The sequence below is a fragment of the Salmo salar genome, chromosome 11 (genome assembly GCF_965601325.2).
Source record: "Salmo salar chromosome 11, fSalSal1, whole genome shotgun sequence".
NCBI classification, from domain to species: domain Eukaryota; kingdom Metazoa; phylum Chordata; class Actinopteri; order Salmoniformes; family Salmonidae; genus Salmo; species Salmo salar.
In genome coordinates this window covers 31,337,172-31,356,117 of record NC_138301.1, presented here as the reverse complement: position 1 = coordinate 31,356,117, position 18,946 = coordinate 31,337,172, and the positions used below count along the sequence as shown (strand labels likewise).

Below are 18,946 nucleotides of genomic sequence, written 5' to 3'. Positions count from 1 at the left end.
CAGGTTGATTGTTGTATTGTAGCCAAGGGGACCGATCATTTATGGATTGAGTGGCCTTAAAGGCCCAGTGCAGTCAAAATTCCATTTTCCCCTGTGTTTCATATCATATTGTACAACAGCTGATGAAACTAACACTGTAAAGGTGGTATGTGAAAACATTTGATCAGTGTTATTTCCTGATATTTAATGGTTGAAAATATAATCTACACAGGACCTCCTAATCAGCAGGTTTGCATGGGCGGGAGATTCGGCTTGTCTGGTGACATCACCAGGCAGTAAATTGGTTAAAGTTGTAATCTGTACCTTTTTGGGAGACCCGACCAAATTCACATAGAAATGTGAGTTATAGATCCGTCATTCACATTGAAGGCAAATCTAACAAGCGGTAAATGTGTTCTATGTGCGCTATTTCTATGCTTCCAGTTCTTAAGTTTTGTTTTTGCATCTTTTACTTTCAGTTTTGTACACCAGGTTCAAACAGCTGAAAATACAATTTAAGTTTGGTTATGGAAAATATATTTCACAACGGTTTAGATGGTACAATGATTCTCTACACTATACGTGTGCTTGTTTTATCACATAAATTGAAATTAGATGAACTATTTGAGTTTTTGCAACCAGGAAATGGCGGAGCGATTTCTGCATAGTGCAACTTTAATAGACCATTAACAAATAAAGTTCCAACCTCTCTGCCAATAAGAGCTAGTTTTCAGTTTTCCCCTCCCCAGTTGGACTACTCCCCGAGTGTCCTGGCTAAATTGTTGCTTGAGAAATATGTTTTTGCTAAAAAATCTATTTTTGTTGATTTTAATGGAAAACTATTATTGTAAGGTACTTAATTGTTACCTAGAAATTATTTGTTATTGATTGAAAAACGGGTGTATTGGGCCTCTAAGTACTTACCAGAATTTTCATGGTCGCTTAAGCTCATCCTAGAACAGGGTTACATACAGTGGCGGTTCTAGACCATTTCAACTGGGGGGGCCAAGCTGGGGCCAGTTGTACTGTTAGAGGGGCCAGTTACATTAGACGTTATTGTTGTCATATCGTTTTCTTCACTGCATTGCAGGCATTAGCAGGCAAAAGACCATGTTCATAATCATTAGTGTTCCGCGTTGCCACTGTCTAATAACGGATGTAAAAAAAGAACGATAGCAAAAATTTGTTATGTAAAAATTATTTCATACTCCACATTTAGGGGTCCACAAGGGGGTCCAACATTGTTGTCACAGGGGCACTGGCCCCACCTGCCCCCCCCCCCCCCCCCCCCCCCCCCCCCAGAACCGCCCCTGGTTACATAATGCCCTTCTTTCATACAGCTAATCCTCTTCAACCAACAATAATTTACATGTGGGAATGCAAATGAACTCATATGTTCAGCTTCATTCAAATGAGTAAGCAAAGACAGCCACAACTCTATTATTTTGTTCACTGTAGTTTTTAGTTGTGTATCATAATGTATCTAATAGTAGGGCCACTGTGAGCATAGAGCCGAGCAATGTATCAAGCAATGTGTTCAAACAGTGGTGGCAGCTAGAGAAACCTTGAATTATGGCTGTGTATTTCAGGCCACTAGATGCTTTGCATTGTATAGAAATTACACAGTGTGTATGTACAATACAGCTCCACCCACAAAGACATAAGGAAGGGCACTGACAGCCAGTGTATGATTTTTTTAAACATTTGAGCAGACACTCTTATCCAGAGCAACTTACAGGAGCAATTAGGGTAAGTGCCCTGCTCAAGAGCACATGGGCATATTCTTTTTTACCTAGTCAGCTCTGGGATTTGAACCAGCAACCTTTCGGTTACTGACCCAATGCTCTTAACCACTAGTCTTCCTGCCAAGGTGGCTGTTCCTACCCTGAGGAAGGGGATGATGTTGTCCTTGGCGATGGCCTGTAAGAGACGAGGGGCGCCGGTCAGGGACTGTAGTCCCGCCCCCACGGTGGAGAAGAAGGAGCCAATCACGATAACCCAGGGGGAGGGCCAGGACAGAGTCCCCACAACCAGGTTCTTACTGACTGCATCTCCAAACCTACAGGACAGGAGAGGACATGGACCTGTTAGCGGGGCCATTATCAATACCAACAAACACAGCATCTGAAGTGCTTTGCCATACCAATATAATTACAAGCTTGTACTGTATGTCGTTGAGAAGCAGACAGGCTATTGTCTGAACTTAAATGTATCTTGTGATGTCAAAGATGTGGCCTAATGCTACAGACAAGTTCACTTACTTGTCCCTTAGGACCGCTCCTTCAATACAGGCCCCAAACAGAACCACAGAGCTGAAATCTGACGGCAGGATGTTAAGGAACACACAGAAACACATGCAGTATAGAACACAGATGTATCTAGACATTGAACAACTTGGGGAGAACACTGCCTATTGATATGGATGAGGAAGAGCTTGCAAGTAGGCATTTCACTGTACCGTTTACACCTGCTGTATCCTGTGCACGTGACAAATAAATGTTGATTTGATTTTACTATTGACTCCATGAAAGGATACAGACAAGGGTAGTAGTGGTTATAGCCAAGATGGTTCCAATAGGGATGGACTTCTGAGCATCTTTCAGATCTCCTGATCTGTTGGAGCCTGCCATGATACCTACAGTACAGGGACATGAAGGGCACACATCAGTTACTGACAACTCTCAGAATGTTGACTCAACCAATCAGTGAACAAAAATGTCTCTGGATTGCCAGCTGGTTTATTGATCTGGTGTTGCCAGTTCATGATCTGGGTTGCCAGTTATGGATCTGGGTTGCCAGGTCTTACCTGTGGCGGAGGGAAAGAAGATTCCCACCAGGAGGGTGAAGGAGGTAGCAATGTCAGCTGAGACGTACAAGCCGAAGCTCTCCACAGCCCCGTGGACGTCTACTGAGGGCAGACCTGCCTTCTCCAAGATCTGACCCTTCTCCAGGTAGTCTCCCCACATGTTATCTAAAACATACATCAGGAACCAAGTTTATAGAAATGCTAGCATCCCATCCACAAAGTAAGCAACGTAATGGCATCCACCTAACGGCATGGCAACACCCACCAAAGCTCTACAGCATCACAAATGATTGTTACAAAGTATATCGTCGTGTCTTTGGCTATGCCGGATTAAGTGACATGACATGCTATTCTATAAAATCCTTTCTCTGTAATTAATATTACCTGATTGAGCTAATCATGTAAATATAATTAACTAGAAAGTCGGGGCACCACGAAAGAGTGTTTATAGAGCTGTTATCTTCCGAATAAACTCTTAAAGACCTAGTAATATTTTACATCAATAGCAGTCAATATTAATCGTCACCTTATTTCAGTCTCATCTGAAAGTTGTAAATTCTTGGTTATCTTCACGAACCCTGGCTAACAAGTTGAATCAGCAACACAAAATTGGGATTAATTATTTATTTACTAAATACCTAACTAATCACACAGAATTACATATACACAGAATGCAAATTATGTCATACAGAAAACGTCCCTGGTGGACGGAGCCGACATGACGGCTGGTTACACTAAGGAAAGGGGGTTGGGTTTGATTGAAAGAGCGGGAAGACTGAGGAACAAAGGGAGAAGCTATGCTATCGTAAATACAGTATTTTATGCATTCTAAATTACCGCCCATTTGGAAAAGGAAAATGCAAAAAGGAAATTGGCCAACAGAGATCTTCCTGTCCTCGGAAGAATGTCTCTGGTGGTAAATTGGATACGTTGTAGTATCGTCGTCGTGGGCTAGACTGGATACATTGTCCGTCCTTTCCTAGCCCACGTTTACAGAGGCCGCTGCTAACTCAACGGCTAGGAGGTATCACTTCTGTAGTGAATAAGAGTTCAAAGTTCATACCATTCGCAACCAAAGCTCACGCTGTACTCGGAACAGAAGGTTACATTTTTGTCAAGTGCTTATATAGTGGAGGGAGAGAAGGGTGTGTTTCATAGTTTATAACCAATGTCTCTTCACAGGGGCGGGCCACTGATTGAGCAGAGCTCTAACCTTATGAAAACCCAATTCTCTCATTTGGAAGCTAAAATTACATTTAATCTTTTCACAAATAGTTTCATATTCAAACATTTCAATTGCACAACAATTCCATGTGAATCTGATAACTAGAATGTGTAGACTTTCCCAGATACAGTTTATGTCGTCCTGTCATCAGTCATAATGTCTCAGATGACAACCGAACTGACATCATATTGATTAAGTCCCAACGCATATTTTCAACATGTTCTATTACCGAAATATGGTTCCTTTCCCCCCACTTGTTTGATGTTCCCAGACTCTCTATTCCCAGACTCTTTTAGATAGCTAAATCACTACAAACATGTTGTACACAAAGTCTATGTTTTACTGTAATTACATGTCATCACTATTGAAAATTGGCATAGCAGTCAGGCGTCTTTTGTCTTCGTCTTGTCGTGTCCTGTGTATATATCTTTTTATATCTTTTTTCTTCGCATATATTTTTTATATTTTTCTTAACCCCAACTTCAACATACTCTATTGCAACCCGCCTCACCCAATGTGGTATGGATCTGCTATTTTCTTTACTTCAGAGCCGGAACCCCCAACAAAGGCTAGCCAGCTAACTAGCAACTAGCTAGTAGACAGATAGCCACTACTAGCGGTCATCAGCTAATCTTTAGCTCGGACAACTCCTGCCAGTCTGCACAACGCGATTCAACCCAGAGCGTATCGGACTTCTTATTCTCCATATCCCCGGATTCCTACTGCAAGCTCTGAACCTCTTCATCTGGATCATCGCAGCTAGCTTGCGGCTATCCAATTGGCTTCTCCTGGCTAATGTCTCTGTCTCGAAGCAAGCACCAATTAGCCTGGAGCTAGCCTATGCTAGGCCCATCTCCCGGCTAGCTGAAGAGGTCCATCAGCCACTCCTTGGGCTACAATACCTATTTTGCCAATTGGCCTGGACCCCTTTTATTGCCGATACGGAGCCCCGCCGATCCTTCACGACTGGACTACTGATGTAATCCGCCGAGGGGTTTTTCAACTGGCTCTCCCATCGCGACCGACGTCCCCTGAATGCCCATCTGCTAGCCGCGGCCTGCTAGCTGTCTAGAGCACACCGGACTGTTAGCTGAAGAAGTCCATCAGCCATTTTTTTGGGCAACTATACCTATTTTGCCAATTGGCCTGGACCCTTTTACTACACGGAGCCCTGCTGATCCATTACGACTGCTCTGCCGACGTAACCGTATGAAGGGGCTACAACTGACTTCTTCCGTCGCGACATCCCTCTATGGCCCTTCTGCTAGCCTGCTAGCCCCGGCCCGCTAGCTGTCTGAATCGCCATATCTCCAGCCCACCCAGCTACTCACTGGACCCAATGATCACTCGGATACGCATGCCTCTCCTTAATGTCAATATGCCTTGTCCATTGCTGTTTTGGTTAGTAATTATTGCCTTATTTCATTGTAAAGCCTCTAGCCCTGCTCAATACGCCTTAGCTAACCCTTTAGTTCCACCTCCCACACATGCGGTGACCTCACCTGGTTTAAATTGTGTTTCTAGAGACAATATCTCTCTCATCGTCACTCAATGCATAGGTTTACCTCCACTGTATTCACATCCTACCATACCTTTGTCTGTACAATCTATTCTACCGTGCCCAGAAGCCTTATCCTACTCCTCCTCTGTTCCTCTGTTGATGTAGAGGTTAACCCAGGCCCTGCAGTGCCTAGCTCCACTCCCATTCCCCAGGCGCTCTCATTTGTTGACTTCTGTAACCGTAAAAGCCCTGGTTTCATGCATGTTAACATTAGAAGCCTCCTCCTTAAGTTTGTTTTATTCACTGCTTTAGCACACTGTCAACCTGGAGGTCCTAGCCGTGACTGAATCCTGGCTTAGGAAGACCACCAAAAACCCTGAAATTTCCATCCCCAACTACAACATTTTCCAACAAGATAGAACTGCCAAAGGGGGCGGAGTTGCAATCTACTGCAGAGATAGCCTGCAGAGTTCTGTCTTACTATCCAGGTCTGTGCCCAAACAATTTGAGCTTCTACTTTTAAAAATCCACCTTTCCAGAAACAAGTCTCTCACCGTTGCCGCTTGCTATAGACCACCTTCTGCCAGCTGTACCCTGGACACAATATGTGAATTGGATGCCCCCCATATATCTTCAGAGCTCGTGCTGTTAGGTGACCTAAACTGGGACATGCTTAACACCCTGGCCATCCTACAATCTAAGCTTGATGCCCTCAATCTCACACAAATTATCAATGGACCTACCAGGTTCAACCCCAAATTCGTAAACACGGGCACCCTCATAAATATCATCCTAACCAACCTGCCCTCCAAATACACCTCTGCTGTCTTCAACCAGGATCTCAGCAATCACTGCCTCATTGCCTGTGTCTGTAATGGGTCTGCGGTCAAACGACCACCCCTCATCACTGTCAAACGCTGCCTAAAACACATCAGCGCACAGGCCTTTCTAATCGACCTGGCCCGGGTATCCTGGAAGGATATTTACCTCATTCCGACAGTAGAGGATGCCTGGTTATTCTTTAAAAGTGCTTTCCTCACCATCTTAAATAAGCATGTCCCATTCCAAAATTTAGAACCAGGAACAGATATAGCCCTTGGTTCACTCCAGACGTGAATGCCCTTGACCAGCACAAAAACATCCTGTGGAGTACTGCATTAGCATCAAATAGCCCCCGTGATATGCAACTTTTCAGGGAAGTTAGGAACCAATAACTAGAGAGAATAGAAAACAAAGTGATAACTGGCTCAGGCCACAGTGTACTGTGCATTAGTTTGGGCCGCTAGAAAGTGTCATGTCCCATTTCAATCTTCAGGCCACTGCTTATATTGAGTGCAGCGCAAAACTGAAATCATTTTCTCCTCTACTGGCCTATAAGATCATTTCATGCAATGCTTACATTAGATCCACTATTCGCTGTGTCTCTGATAAGTGTTCAATATATGTTGTTCCTAACAGGCAGTTAGGAAAGCAAAGGCTAGTTTTTCAAACAGAAATTTGCATCCTGTAGTACTAACTCCAGAAAGTTCTGAGACACTGTAAAGTCCATGGAGAATAAGAGCACCTCCTCCTAACTGCCCACTGCACTGAGGCTAGGAAACACTGTCACCACCGATAAATCAATGATAATTGAGAATTTCAATAAGCATTTTTCTATGGCTGGCCTTGCTTTCCACCTGGCTACCCCTACCCCAGTCAACAGCCCTGCACCCCCCACAGCAACTTGCCCAAGCCTCCCCATTTCTCCTTCACCCAAATCCAGACAGCTGATGTTCTGAAAGAGCTGCAAAATCTGGACCCCTACAAATCAGCCGGGCTAGACAATCTGGACCCTCTCTTTCTAAAATGATCCGCCGAAATTGTTGCAACCCCTATTACTAGTCTGTTCAACCTCTCTTTCGTATCATCTGAGATCCCCAAAGATTGGAAAGCTGCCGCGGTCATCCCCCTCTTCAAAGGGGATGACAATCTAGACCCAAATTGCTACAGACCTATATCTATCTTACCCTGCCTTTCTAAGTTCTTCGAAAGCCAAGTGAACAAACAGATCACCGACAATTTCAAATCCCACCATACCTTCTCCGCTATGCAATCTGGTTTCCGAGCTGGTCATGGGTGCACCTCAGCCACGCTCAAGGTCCTAAATGATATCATAACCGCCATCGATAAGAGACAATACTGTGCAGCTGTATTAATCGACCTGGCCAAGGCTTTCGACTCTGTCAATCACCACATTCTTATCGGCAGACTAAACAGCCTTGGTTTCTCAAATGACTGCCTCGTCTGGTTCACCAACTACTTCTCAGACAGAGTTCAGTGTGTCAAATCGGAGGGCCTGTTGTCCGGGCCTCTGGCAGTCTCTATGGGGGTGCCACAGGGTTCAATTCTTGGGCCGACTCTTTTCTCTGTATACATTAATGACGTCGCTCTTGCTGCTTGTGATTCTCTGATCCACCTCTACGCAGACAACACCATTTTGTATACTTCAGGCCCTTCTTTGGACACTGTGCTAACTAACCTCCAGACGAGCTTCAATGCCATACAACTCTCCTTCCGTGGCCTCCAACTGCTCTTAAATGCAAGTAAAACTAAATGCATGCTCTTCAAACAATCGCTGCCCACACCTGCCTGCCCGTCCAGCATCACTTCTCTGGACGGTTCTGACTTAGAATATGTGGACAACTACAAAAACCTAGGTGTCTGGTTAGACTGTAAACTCTCCTTCCAGACTCACATTAAATTAAATCTAGAATCGGCTTCTTATTTCACAACAAAGCATCCTTCACTCATGCTGCCAAACATACCCTCATAAAACTGACTATCCTACCGATCCTCGACTTTGGCGATGTCATTTACAAAATATCCTCCAACACTCTACTCAGGAAATTGGATGCAGTATATCACAGTGCCATCTGTTTTGTTACCAAAGCCCCATATACTACCCACCACTGCGACCTGTATGCTTCGTTGGCTGGCCCTCGCTTCACATTCGTTGCCAAACCCACTGGCTCCAGGTCATCTATAAGTCTTTGCTAGGTAAAGCCCCGCCTTATCTCAGCTCACTGGTCACCATAGCAGCACCCACACGTAGCACGTGCTCCAGCAGGTATATCTCACTGGTCAACCCCAAAGCCAACTCTTCCTTTGGCCGCCTTTCCTTCCAGTTCTCTGCTGCCAATGACTGGAACGAACTGCCAAAATCACTGAAGCTGGAGACTCATATCTCCCTCACTAACTTTAAGCACCAGCTGTCAGAGCAGTTCACAGATCACTGCACCTGTACATAGCCCATCTGTAAATAGCCCATCCTACTACCTCATCCCCCATACTGTTATTTATTTTATTTATTTTGCTCCTTTGCACCCCAGTATCTCTACTTGCACACTCATCTTCTGCACATCTATCACTCCAGTGTTTAATTGCTATATTGTAATTATTTTGCCACTATGGACTATTTATTACCTTACCTCCCCTATCCTACCTCATTTGCACACACTGTATATAGACCTTTTCTACTGCATTATTGACTGCATGTTTGTTAATTCCATGTGTAACTCTGTGTTGTTGTTTGTGTCGCACTGCTTTGCTTTATCTTGGTCAGGTCGCAGATGTAAATGAGAACTTGTTCTCAACTAGCCTACCTGGTTAAATAAAGGTGAAATAAATACAAATAAATAAAAGTGGATGTGGCTCTGCTGCCCCCTAGCTGGCTGGCCCCCATTGACTATAGTAATAGGGTGAAGTTGCCCCCAGACGTTAATCTTGGGTCAGTTATACATTTCCCCCCACTAATGATTAAGGTTAGGACTGTGGGAGGGGGAAGCTGATCTTAGATCTGTATCCTAGACCCAGGAGTGTGGTAATAGCCATATCATTACAACTATGGTCCATCCTCTGACTTTGGTCTTTACCTCTGATGATGCCGCTGGCCAGTCCTGGTATTCCCTGTATCTCTGTAACGTTGTTCTGGTTGAAGTAGTCATCACATTGAGGACTACTCATGTTGCCAGAGCTACAGAAGTTCCTCCACAGCTGACTAGGTACAGTCACATTGCCCTCTAGAACCGTCTTACTACACACGTCAAACTGATCTCTCACCAATGTCCTGTTACCCAACATACAGATCCTGGAGAAAGAGGAATATTAATGGTTCTGATTATCAACAGAGTGATGATAACATGTCATGATAATGTGATGATAATATCTGTGTTTTCACTCTACTTTAGATCAGATATTAGCTATATTATAGCTACAATGAAAAACATTTACAGTATGCGTACAGTAGCTAGATCTTAAGGATAAAGTTCAACAATGGAAATACAATTATATCTCCCTTGACCATTCCAGCCAGAGGAACAGCAAGTGTTTTGGCTTACGTCGGGGACAAACTGATCATTATCACCAAATTAAATCCACATCAATTATACCATTATCCCCATTTCCTGTTTAGACAAAGATGTAAAAACATCCCCAGTGCCTTACGAGAAGTCGGGCGGTTGGAAAACGGACTTAATGGCCCCGGCGTAGATGGAGACGATAGAGATGATGACACAGGCCAGGAAGAGAGAGGCCAGCTTGTTGACGTATTTCACCCCCACAAAGACCACCACGGCCATGAGGCTGAGACAGATGGTGCCGTACACCCTCATGTTGTTGAGGATGGCACTGTTGCCCCCGTGGTGGTCGCTGGCGTGGAAGATGGCCGCCTGGGGAACCAGGTATTTCTGGGAGAGGACAATGACAACAGAAGTAATTAAGGTACACTTTCTGTGAGACACACACATTTAATATCTTATATGTGCATTCATAATGCACTTATAATGGCTTCTACAACTCACTATACAGTAAGAGCAGAACAGAAGTCTTTCACTTTAAATGTATTTTGAGTACTCCGAATACACGAATATCAGTCATATACTACAGTCTACAACAGCAACATTATGTGGATCAAATGTATGTTCAGCTAATATTATTGGATCCCAGTTTTACATGTATTTTACTCCATCTCAATATGATTGAGTACATTGACCTATTTTACTGCGGTATATTGGTTGCGTCCCAAATTGCACCCTATTCCCTACATATTGCACTACTATAGGCCCTGATCAAAAGTAGTGCACTAAATAGGGAATAGGGTGCCATTTGGGAGCAGACGATAACTCACCAGGAAGATCTCTATAGCTCCCAGTATGTACATGGCAGCAGCAAAGGTTGTTCCTAGGTAGAAACAGATTCCTACAGCCCCCCCAAACTCAGCACCCAGGGAACGAGAGATCATGAAGTACGCCCCTCCGGCTACAACAGAGAGCAGAACAGACTTAATATGGATGAAATTGGTCAGAATAGACTGACGGTGTGATCATATGTTAGTCATGTCATAAAAATTATATGACCTTGTTAATGTCATGTTTATGTAACTGTTACAACTAACGTGTTTTAAGTGTAAAATGTACGTTTGGATTCTCAGTCTTCAAAGCTTGTACTGTACTCTCACCTGGGACAACACCATTTGTAGCTATGGCACTCATGGATATGGCAGTGAGCATTGTCTGTCAAACAGGAGAGAATATGAACACCATCAAATAAGGCCAGTCAGTCTTTATGAGAGAGTTCTGGATGTTTTATGTTGTGCCCATCAACCAATACACTGTGCTCTTTATCCACATAATAAACACACTTAGCAATAGAGGGATCACTTGTCATTGGACAACTGAACATAATTCATCCATCATATTGGAAAGGTTGAGACATAAACCACAAATATATTATATGTCCTTTGGAGTAAACAGCAGGATGTGGAAACTGCTGTGGGTTCTATTCAGCCTGGTAATGTTAACTGGCTGACTGGCTGGTGACCCAGTTTTAACGGAGGGTTTGGCAAGTGGACAAGAAAAGCGTGTCAATGGTCTTCTAACATTGCCAGACAGTGTGTGTGTGTGCATGCATGTGAGTGTGTCTGTGAGTGCATCCACAATGAGTGTATGTGTGTGTGTGTACTAACACATGAGCAGCACATGAGGACGATGAGGAATGACTGGACGATGCCGGCTGTGCCCACGATCCACGTTAGACGAAGGAACAGGATGACACCAAAGATGTTCTGTAGACAGGGCAGATAGACTCCCATCAGGGTACCCATGTTGGGGGACTGCAGAGAGAGAGAGATGAAGTGCGACAAAGAGAGTGAGAGAGAGAGAGAGAGAGAGAACAAACAGAACAGAGAGAGAGAGAGAGAGAGAGAGAGAGATGGGTTACAATAATGAAAGAGAAAAAGAGAGATAGAGAGAGAGAGAAATTAAGAAAGAACAGAGAGAGAGATAAAAGAGAACAGAGAGAGGGAGAGAGGAAAACAAAACTCACATGAATTATAATTTATATCATTACAGTCTTAATCTAATATCAATCAGGAAGGGAAAAGGACCAAACATATATTGTGACAGAAAGAAGACAGGAAACAGATGTGAGTGATTTGGTTGTCAAGATAACTATGATAGTACTGCTGTAGTTTCCCATATTTGTGTGAGTAGTGTGTTTCAGTGTCTATGTTTTGTGTGTGTTTCTGAATATGGTATGTAGCACAGATAGACCCACAGGAAATAGCTAATTGATCAGAATTATTGATCAGGTAAGATATTGATCAACTCTCACCAGGGGGCCCACAGGGCACAGCCTGTAACAAACAGGCACCAACACAACCCAAAGCACACGCATGCAAGCTCAGATCCAAACATGCGCAGAGACAGAGGGGTAGAGAGAGAGAGACTAAAGCCTGTTTGAATCTCAAAAGAAGAGAAAGAGAGGTAGTTTTTGTGATTTCTGACCTTTGGGGCCTTCCTGCGTGATGTCTCTGTGTTCTCGGCCTCCTCGTGCTCCCTGGCCCCCTGGGTAATGTTGGTGTAGTTGACCAGCCGGCTGAGGAGGGACGACACCTTGGGACGGATGTCCAACTCCTCCTGCAGGACAGGGACAGCAGAACAGGGAACAGTTAGAGGTGGATGGGTACCTGAGGTGTCTGTGGGGTGTAATAGCCTACAGTAAAATGGTATTATAGTGCAGTATAAGGAACTTAATTTGTATAGGTTGAAGGGAGGAGTGGTGATTGATCCATCTAGGCAGTTGACATTAGAAAATATTGATGTTAAAAGGTGATATGTTGTGTATAATCATGTCATGTAATAGTATCAGTGTCACTGAGAGCCACTCTTAAAATAACTGTCCAGTGAAAATCTCACTTTTTAAAAGTCCATATTCTGTTAACTCACACCCAAATAATGTTGTTGACTCATCCTATACTCCTATCTGTGGCCAAATCATAATTTGGAGAACAAACACCCACCACCATTCCAACACCAAAAACAAATTCACATATTTAATTACACTTTTTTTGGAAGGAAAACTATTTCACTCAAATTGTAATTAATTATAGGTCATATTTCCTAGAAATCCGGAAACACTGGACTGTTACTTTAAAGACAGACCTCAAATAAGGCCAGGTTCCTGTCATAGAAATCAGTCTTCCTGTCAGCATCTGCACTGCTGAGGAAAGGACTATCCTCCTTGTGATTTCCATGGCCTGAAAAAAGAGATAGAAGAAGAGAAATAAAACATTTATAAAGTAGGCAAGGATAACATTTTCAACCAGTACCTTGGTAAGATAAACAGGGGTTATTAGAAAGTATGAAATGTGATAATGAGAGAGCCAGTTTGTGATCGGTTCCCATTCATGCATGCTGGTACTCTATTGTAAAACAGCAGTCTGTTTGTTTTCATCTCAACCAACACGTTGCAATATAAAAACACAAAAAATGACATTTCAGACAAATAAACTTAGCAATATCTGTAGAGGTTACAGGAAAAGGGACGACTAATAATAACTACAGTACAATAGCCATCAAAACCATGCAACGATGCAACCCTGTCAACCACAGTATATACGGTCTATGGTGCTAGCTGTGATGAATCTCCAAGTTAGTTCCCACAGTCTGCCTACAACCTACAGTATGACATCACTGTCTGTCTCAGTGTCCCACTCCCACGTTCAAAGTCATCAACCCCGGCAGCTGCTATGTGAGGTATACTGTAACCAGAGACCTGCGTTCTACACTATTATACTGCTTTAATGTCTTTAGCATATCAGGCACAGAGAAAATAGGAAGGAATTCACTCAAACCCTCTATTGCAAAATGTTTCAACCCAGCATTGGTGATCAAGATTAATGTGATGTCATTAAACAAGATAGAGCAATTGAGCGACTTCTTTTGCATCACCAGTAAGCAAAGCATTCACCCAAAGATAAATTCATATCCAAACATCATCCAGACCAAAAGTAAAATCAATCAATGTAAAATAGAGCAGAGACGACAAAAAAGTTGCTTAGTAATTTCTCTCTGGTTTAAACTCTGTTCTCTGTTTCTCTTGATACATCAAGCTGAGGCAGGACATGAGCCTGGGGCTACTGGCAGTGCACACAAAGCATCTGTGTGAATATGATAATACACGACACACAAACCAATCTATTTCTAGAAATTAGGATCCTGACCTTTGGATCATCAGAGAGCATGACAAGTCGTCGAGTCTCTTCAAACAATATTTGCTTGCAGCCCAAATCCAACCGGTTACATTACTAACATCCTGAGCCACAGACAATTACCCAACTGCAGTACCCTATAAATAGGGCTGAACACCAGACAAATACCCAACTGCAGTACCCTATAAGTAGGGCTGAACACGAGATAAAAAATGCAAAGTTCTCTCTGGCATCTATTCTAAAACTAGACCCATGCTGGTTCTGTGGTGCCAAGCTTCTCTACTCACCTGACTCTGGTACCACAGTGTTCCGTACCTCAGTGCTGCTGAGGGTGACCATGCTGCCACAGTGTGTGCAGAGAGCAGTGTACTGTGATCTCTGGCTCGGGACATAGTTAGGCGCCATTCAGAACACACTGTCACACAGGGCAAACTGTCACTCACTGAGGGGCTTAGGCCAGAACACACAGCGTGAGGCTGCATTCGCACACACACACACACACACACACACACACACACACACACACACACACACACACACACACACACACACACACACACACACACACACACACACACACACACACACACACAGGAGGGGGAGTGCAGACACAGGAAGCAGTCCACACAAGCAAGCACGCAGGCACAAATACATATACACTGTGGGTTGTAGAGCAGAGGCCAGAGCAAACACACAGTAAGCATATGAAGATCTTAAAGTATTTCACAACTATGTACAGCACATTCATATTATTATCGGCCATGATGGACTTGTCATTGGATGCAAACAACGCATAATGGCAACTCAAAATGATATGTTGTGAAACATTTTGAAAAAATGGCCCACTTAATCACTAATGATGAGAGTCAACTCCTCGTACCATTTCTGAGATTAGATGGGAATATGTGTGTAAAGAAAGACCTAACACTCACTAGTATGATGTAATTGAAAATGGGCAGGGAAAGAGACAAGATCAAATCAATTCAAATACTGCCCTCTAGTGTCAGTTTGCTGTTAGTGCCATGTGAGAACATTGTAAGACGGGAAGTATGTCACTGTGTTTGTGTTTACATTGCAATGTGCGTGCCATCATAGCATCAGTTCTAAACAATGACCGAAGGATGCTGAACTTGTAAAACAACATATAATCCTTTATCTCTGTCTGTACTGTTCGCTTATATGTTTCCAAATGTCTCTCTCTCTACCACAACACCCTCCTCATGTCGGTCTTATTAAAAGGATGGAGGGTATGGGAACGGGGTGCCGTTTGTAAAGCTGAATGGTCCGGAGGGGGTTCTCCCGACCTGACGTTTGATGTCTAATTAAAACAGATTAAAGATTAACAGAACTGTTATGAACGACTCACAAAGAGCCCCACTGAGTTCCACTGCGCTGAAAAGAACAGCACACAGGGATTACAACGACAGGTCCCAACAAGTCAACGAACAAACGGTGCCTCCACAAAAATGCCTCTGAGCCACAAGAACGACAAGAACGACAAGCCACAAGAACGACTGCCAACAAAGTGAGACAGACTGCCAACCCTGCCGAGCTTCCCGCCTCCTCCCACTGTACTGAGCAGTCACCTCAGTCTGAACGCCTTGTTACTACTAGACAAGTCAGCACATTACTGGCACCACTCACTTTTGCTTTTTACAGAGAGAAATAAAATGACTATCCAAGTTTCCAAAGCTATCCAGACATATAATGAAGTTGTTTCATATGTGTTTGACTGAAGAGGTCTTTGAACTAGGCCTATTACTGGAAGTGTCAAAATATCACTGGTGTAGTGAAGTTACAGTCCAACTTACATCTGCAGAATGGATTTTGGAAGATCACATCATTCTTTACTCTCTTTACTAGTTCCATCAGCTTCTTTCTTTGTCTTTTTACATTTAATACAAAGCAGAGACTATTATCCAAGATATTAACAAATACCATATTTGCAGATTCATTTTAAGCTTCAAACACACCAGTAAAACCACCACACATTTGGTTGCCATATTTTCACTGTGGTCCCATTCAAACAAAGGAAACAGGAAAAGGCAAGTCCAAATTGTCTAGTAAGCACTAGGGTGGGGTACCAATTGAGGTTGTGTCTTTTTGTGTAAAGGCCTATGATTAGTGCTGCTGTGTGCCACCGTAAAAACAACCACTAAGACCAAAGTGTTCCTGACCAGTTACTTACCTGTCAATCAATAAACAATCAATAGAAGAGCGGTGAAGTACACATAATGGAAACACAGGCTGTATCTGCTTGATTATCTTCTCCCTGATAGATATGGAGCTCTCTAAAATACACTCTTCCCCCTGGATTTAAATATACAATGAATCAATATCCTAGACTAGAGTCTGACAGACACAGAACTATACCCTAGACTAGTCTGAATCCCACAGAACTATACCCTAGACTAGTCTGACTGACACAGAACTATACCATAGACCAGTCTGACTGACACAGAACTATACCCTAGACTAGAGTCTGACTGACACAGAACTATACCCTAGACTAGAGTCTGACTGACACAGAACTATACACTAGACTAGTCTGAATGACACAGAACTATACCCTAGACTAGAGTCTGACTGACACAAAACTAAACCCTAGACTAGTGTGACTGACACAGAACTATACCCTAGACAAGAGTCTGACTGACACAGAACTATACCCTAGACTAGTCTGACTGACACAGAACTATACCCTAGACTAGAGTCTGACTGACACAGAACTATACCATAGACCAGTCTGACTGACACAGAACTATACCATAGACTAGAGTCTGACTGACACAGAACTATACCATAGACCAGTCTGACTGACACAGAACTATACCCTAGACAAGAGTCTGACTGACACAGAACTATACCCTAGACTAGTCTGACTGACACAGAACTATACCCTAGACTAGAGTCTGACTGACACAGAACTATACCCTAGACTAGAGTTTGACTGACACAGAACTATACTATAGACTAGAGTCTGACTGACACAGAACTATACCCAAGACTAGTCTGAATGAGACAGAACTATACCCTAGACTAGTCTGACTGACACAGAACTATATCCTAGACTAGAGTCTGACTGACACAGAACTATACCCTAGACTAGATCTGACTGACACAGAACTATAACCCTAGACTAGGTCTGACTGACACAGAACTATACCCTAGACTAGAGTCTGACTGACACAGAACTATACCCTAGACTAGAGTCTGACTGACACAGAACTATACCCTAGACTAGAGTCTGACTGACACAGAACTATACCCTAGACTAGAGTCTGACTGACACAGAACTATACCCTAGACTTGAGTCTGACTGACACAGAACTATACCCTAGACTAGAGTCTGACTGACAATGAACTATACCCTAGACTAGAGTCTGACAGACACAAAGCTAAACCCTAGACTAGTCTGACTGACACAGAACTATACCCTAGACAAGAGTCTGACTGACACAGAACTATACCCTAGACTAGTCTGACTGACACAGAACTATACCATAGACTAGAGTCTGACTGACACAGAACTATACCATAGACCAGTCTGACTGACACAGAACTATACACTAGACAAGAGTCTGACTGACACAGAACTATACCCTAGACTAGTCTGACTGACACAGAACTATACCCTAGACTAGAGTCTGACTGACACAGAACTATACCCTAGACTAGAGTCTGACTGACACAGAACTATACCCTAGCCTGAGTCTGACATGACGACAGAACTATACCCTAGACTAGAGTCTGACTGACACAGAACTATACCACTAGACCTAGTCTGACTGACACAGAACTATACCCTAGACTAGAGTCTGACTGACACAGAACTATACCCTAGACTAGTCTGACTGACACAGAACTATACCCTAGAATAGAGTCTGACTGACAATGAACTATACCCTAGACTAGAGTCTGACTGACACAAAACTAAACCCTAGACTAGTGTGACTGACACAGAACTATACCCTAGACAAGAGTCTGACTGACACAGAACTATACCCTAGACTAGTCAGACTGACACAGAACTATACCATAGACTAGAGTCTGACTGACACAGAACTATACCATAGACCAGTCTGACTGACACAGAACTATACCCTACACAAGAGTCTGACTGACACAGAACTATACCCTAGACTAGTCTGACTGACACAGAACTATACCCTAGACTAGAGTCTGACTGACACAGAACTATACCCTAGACTAGAGTCTGACTGACACAGAACTATACCATAGACTAGAGTCTGACTGACACAGAACTATACCCTAGACTAGTCTGAATGAGACAGAACTATACCATAGACTAGTCTGACTGACACAGAACTATACCATAGACCAGTCTGACTGACACAGAACTATACCATAGACCGAGTCTGACTGACACAGAACTATACCCTAGACTAGTCTGACTGACACAGAACTATACCCTAGACTATAGTATGACTGACCTTGAACTATACCCTAGACTATAGTCTGAGTGACACAGAACTATACCCTAGACTAGTGTCTTACTGACACAGAACTATACCCTAGACTAGAGTCTGACTGACAGCGAACTATAACCTAGACTAGAGTCTGACTGACACAGAACTATACCCTAGACTAGTCTGACTGACACAGAACTATACCCTAGACTAGAGTCTGACTGACACAGAACTATACCCTAGACTAGAGTCTGACTGACACAGAACTATACCCTAGACTAGAGTCTGACTGACACAGAACTATACCCTAGACTAGAGTCTGACTGACACAGAACTATACCCTAGACTAGAGTCTGACTGACACAGAACAATACCCTAGACTTGAGTCTGACTGACACAGAACTATACCCTAGACTAGAGTCTGACTGACAATGAACTATACCCTAGACTAGAGTCTGACTGACACAAAACTAAACCC

At 43.3% G+C, this 18,946-nt stretch overlaps 1 protein-coding gene across 1 annotated transcript in view; it reads right to left on the bottom strand.

Moving 5' to 3' along the window:
• LOC106562414 (solute carrier family 12 member 4-like) overlaps positions 1 to 18,946 on the bottom strand; it is a 49,550-nt gene that overhangs the window by 15,641 nt on the left and 14,963 nt on the right. Inside the window, exons 2-12 of the mRNA XM_014127285.3 lie at positions 12,990 to 13,084; positions 12,333 to 12,464; positions 11,513 to 11,659; positions 11,006 to 11,060; positions 10,676 to 10,806; positions 9,994 to 10,235; positions 9,423 to 9,637; positions 2,786 to 2,950; positions 2,516 to 2,614; positions 2,241 to 2,298; positions 1,864 to 2,038 (exon numbers count right to left, since the gene is read on the bottom strand). Of these exons, the coding sequence (XP_013982760.1) occupies positions 1,864 to 2,038; positions 2,241 to 2,298; positions 2,516 to 2,614; positions 2,786 to 2,950; positions 9,423 to 9,637; positions 9,994 to 10,235; positions 10,676 to 10,806; positions 11,006 to 11,060; positions 11,513 to 11,659; positions 12,333 to 12,464; positions 12,990 to 13,084 (1,514 nt within the window). The remainder of the gene's footprint in view (positions 1 to 1,863; positions 2,039 to 2,240; positions 2,299 to 2,515; positions 2,615 to 2,785; positions 2,951 to 9,422; positions 9,638 to 9,993; positions 10,236 to 10,675; positions 10,807 to 11,005; positions 11,061 to 11,512; positions 11,660 to 12,332; positions 12,465 to 12,989; positions 13,085 to 18,946) is intronic.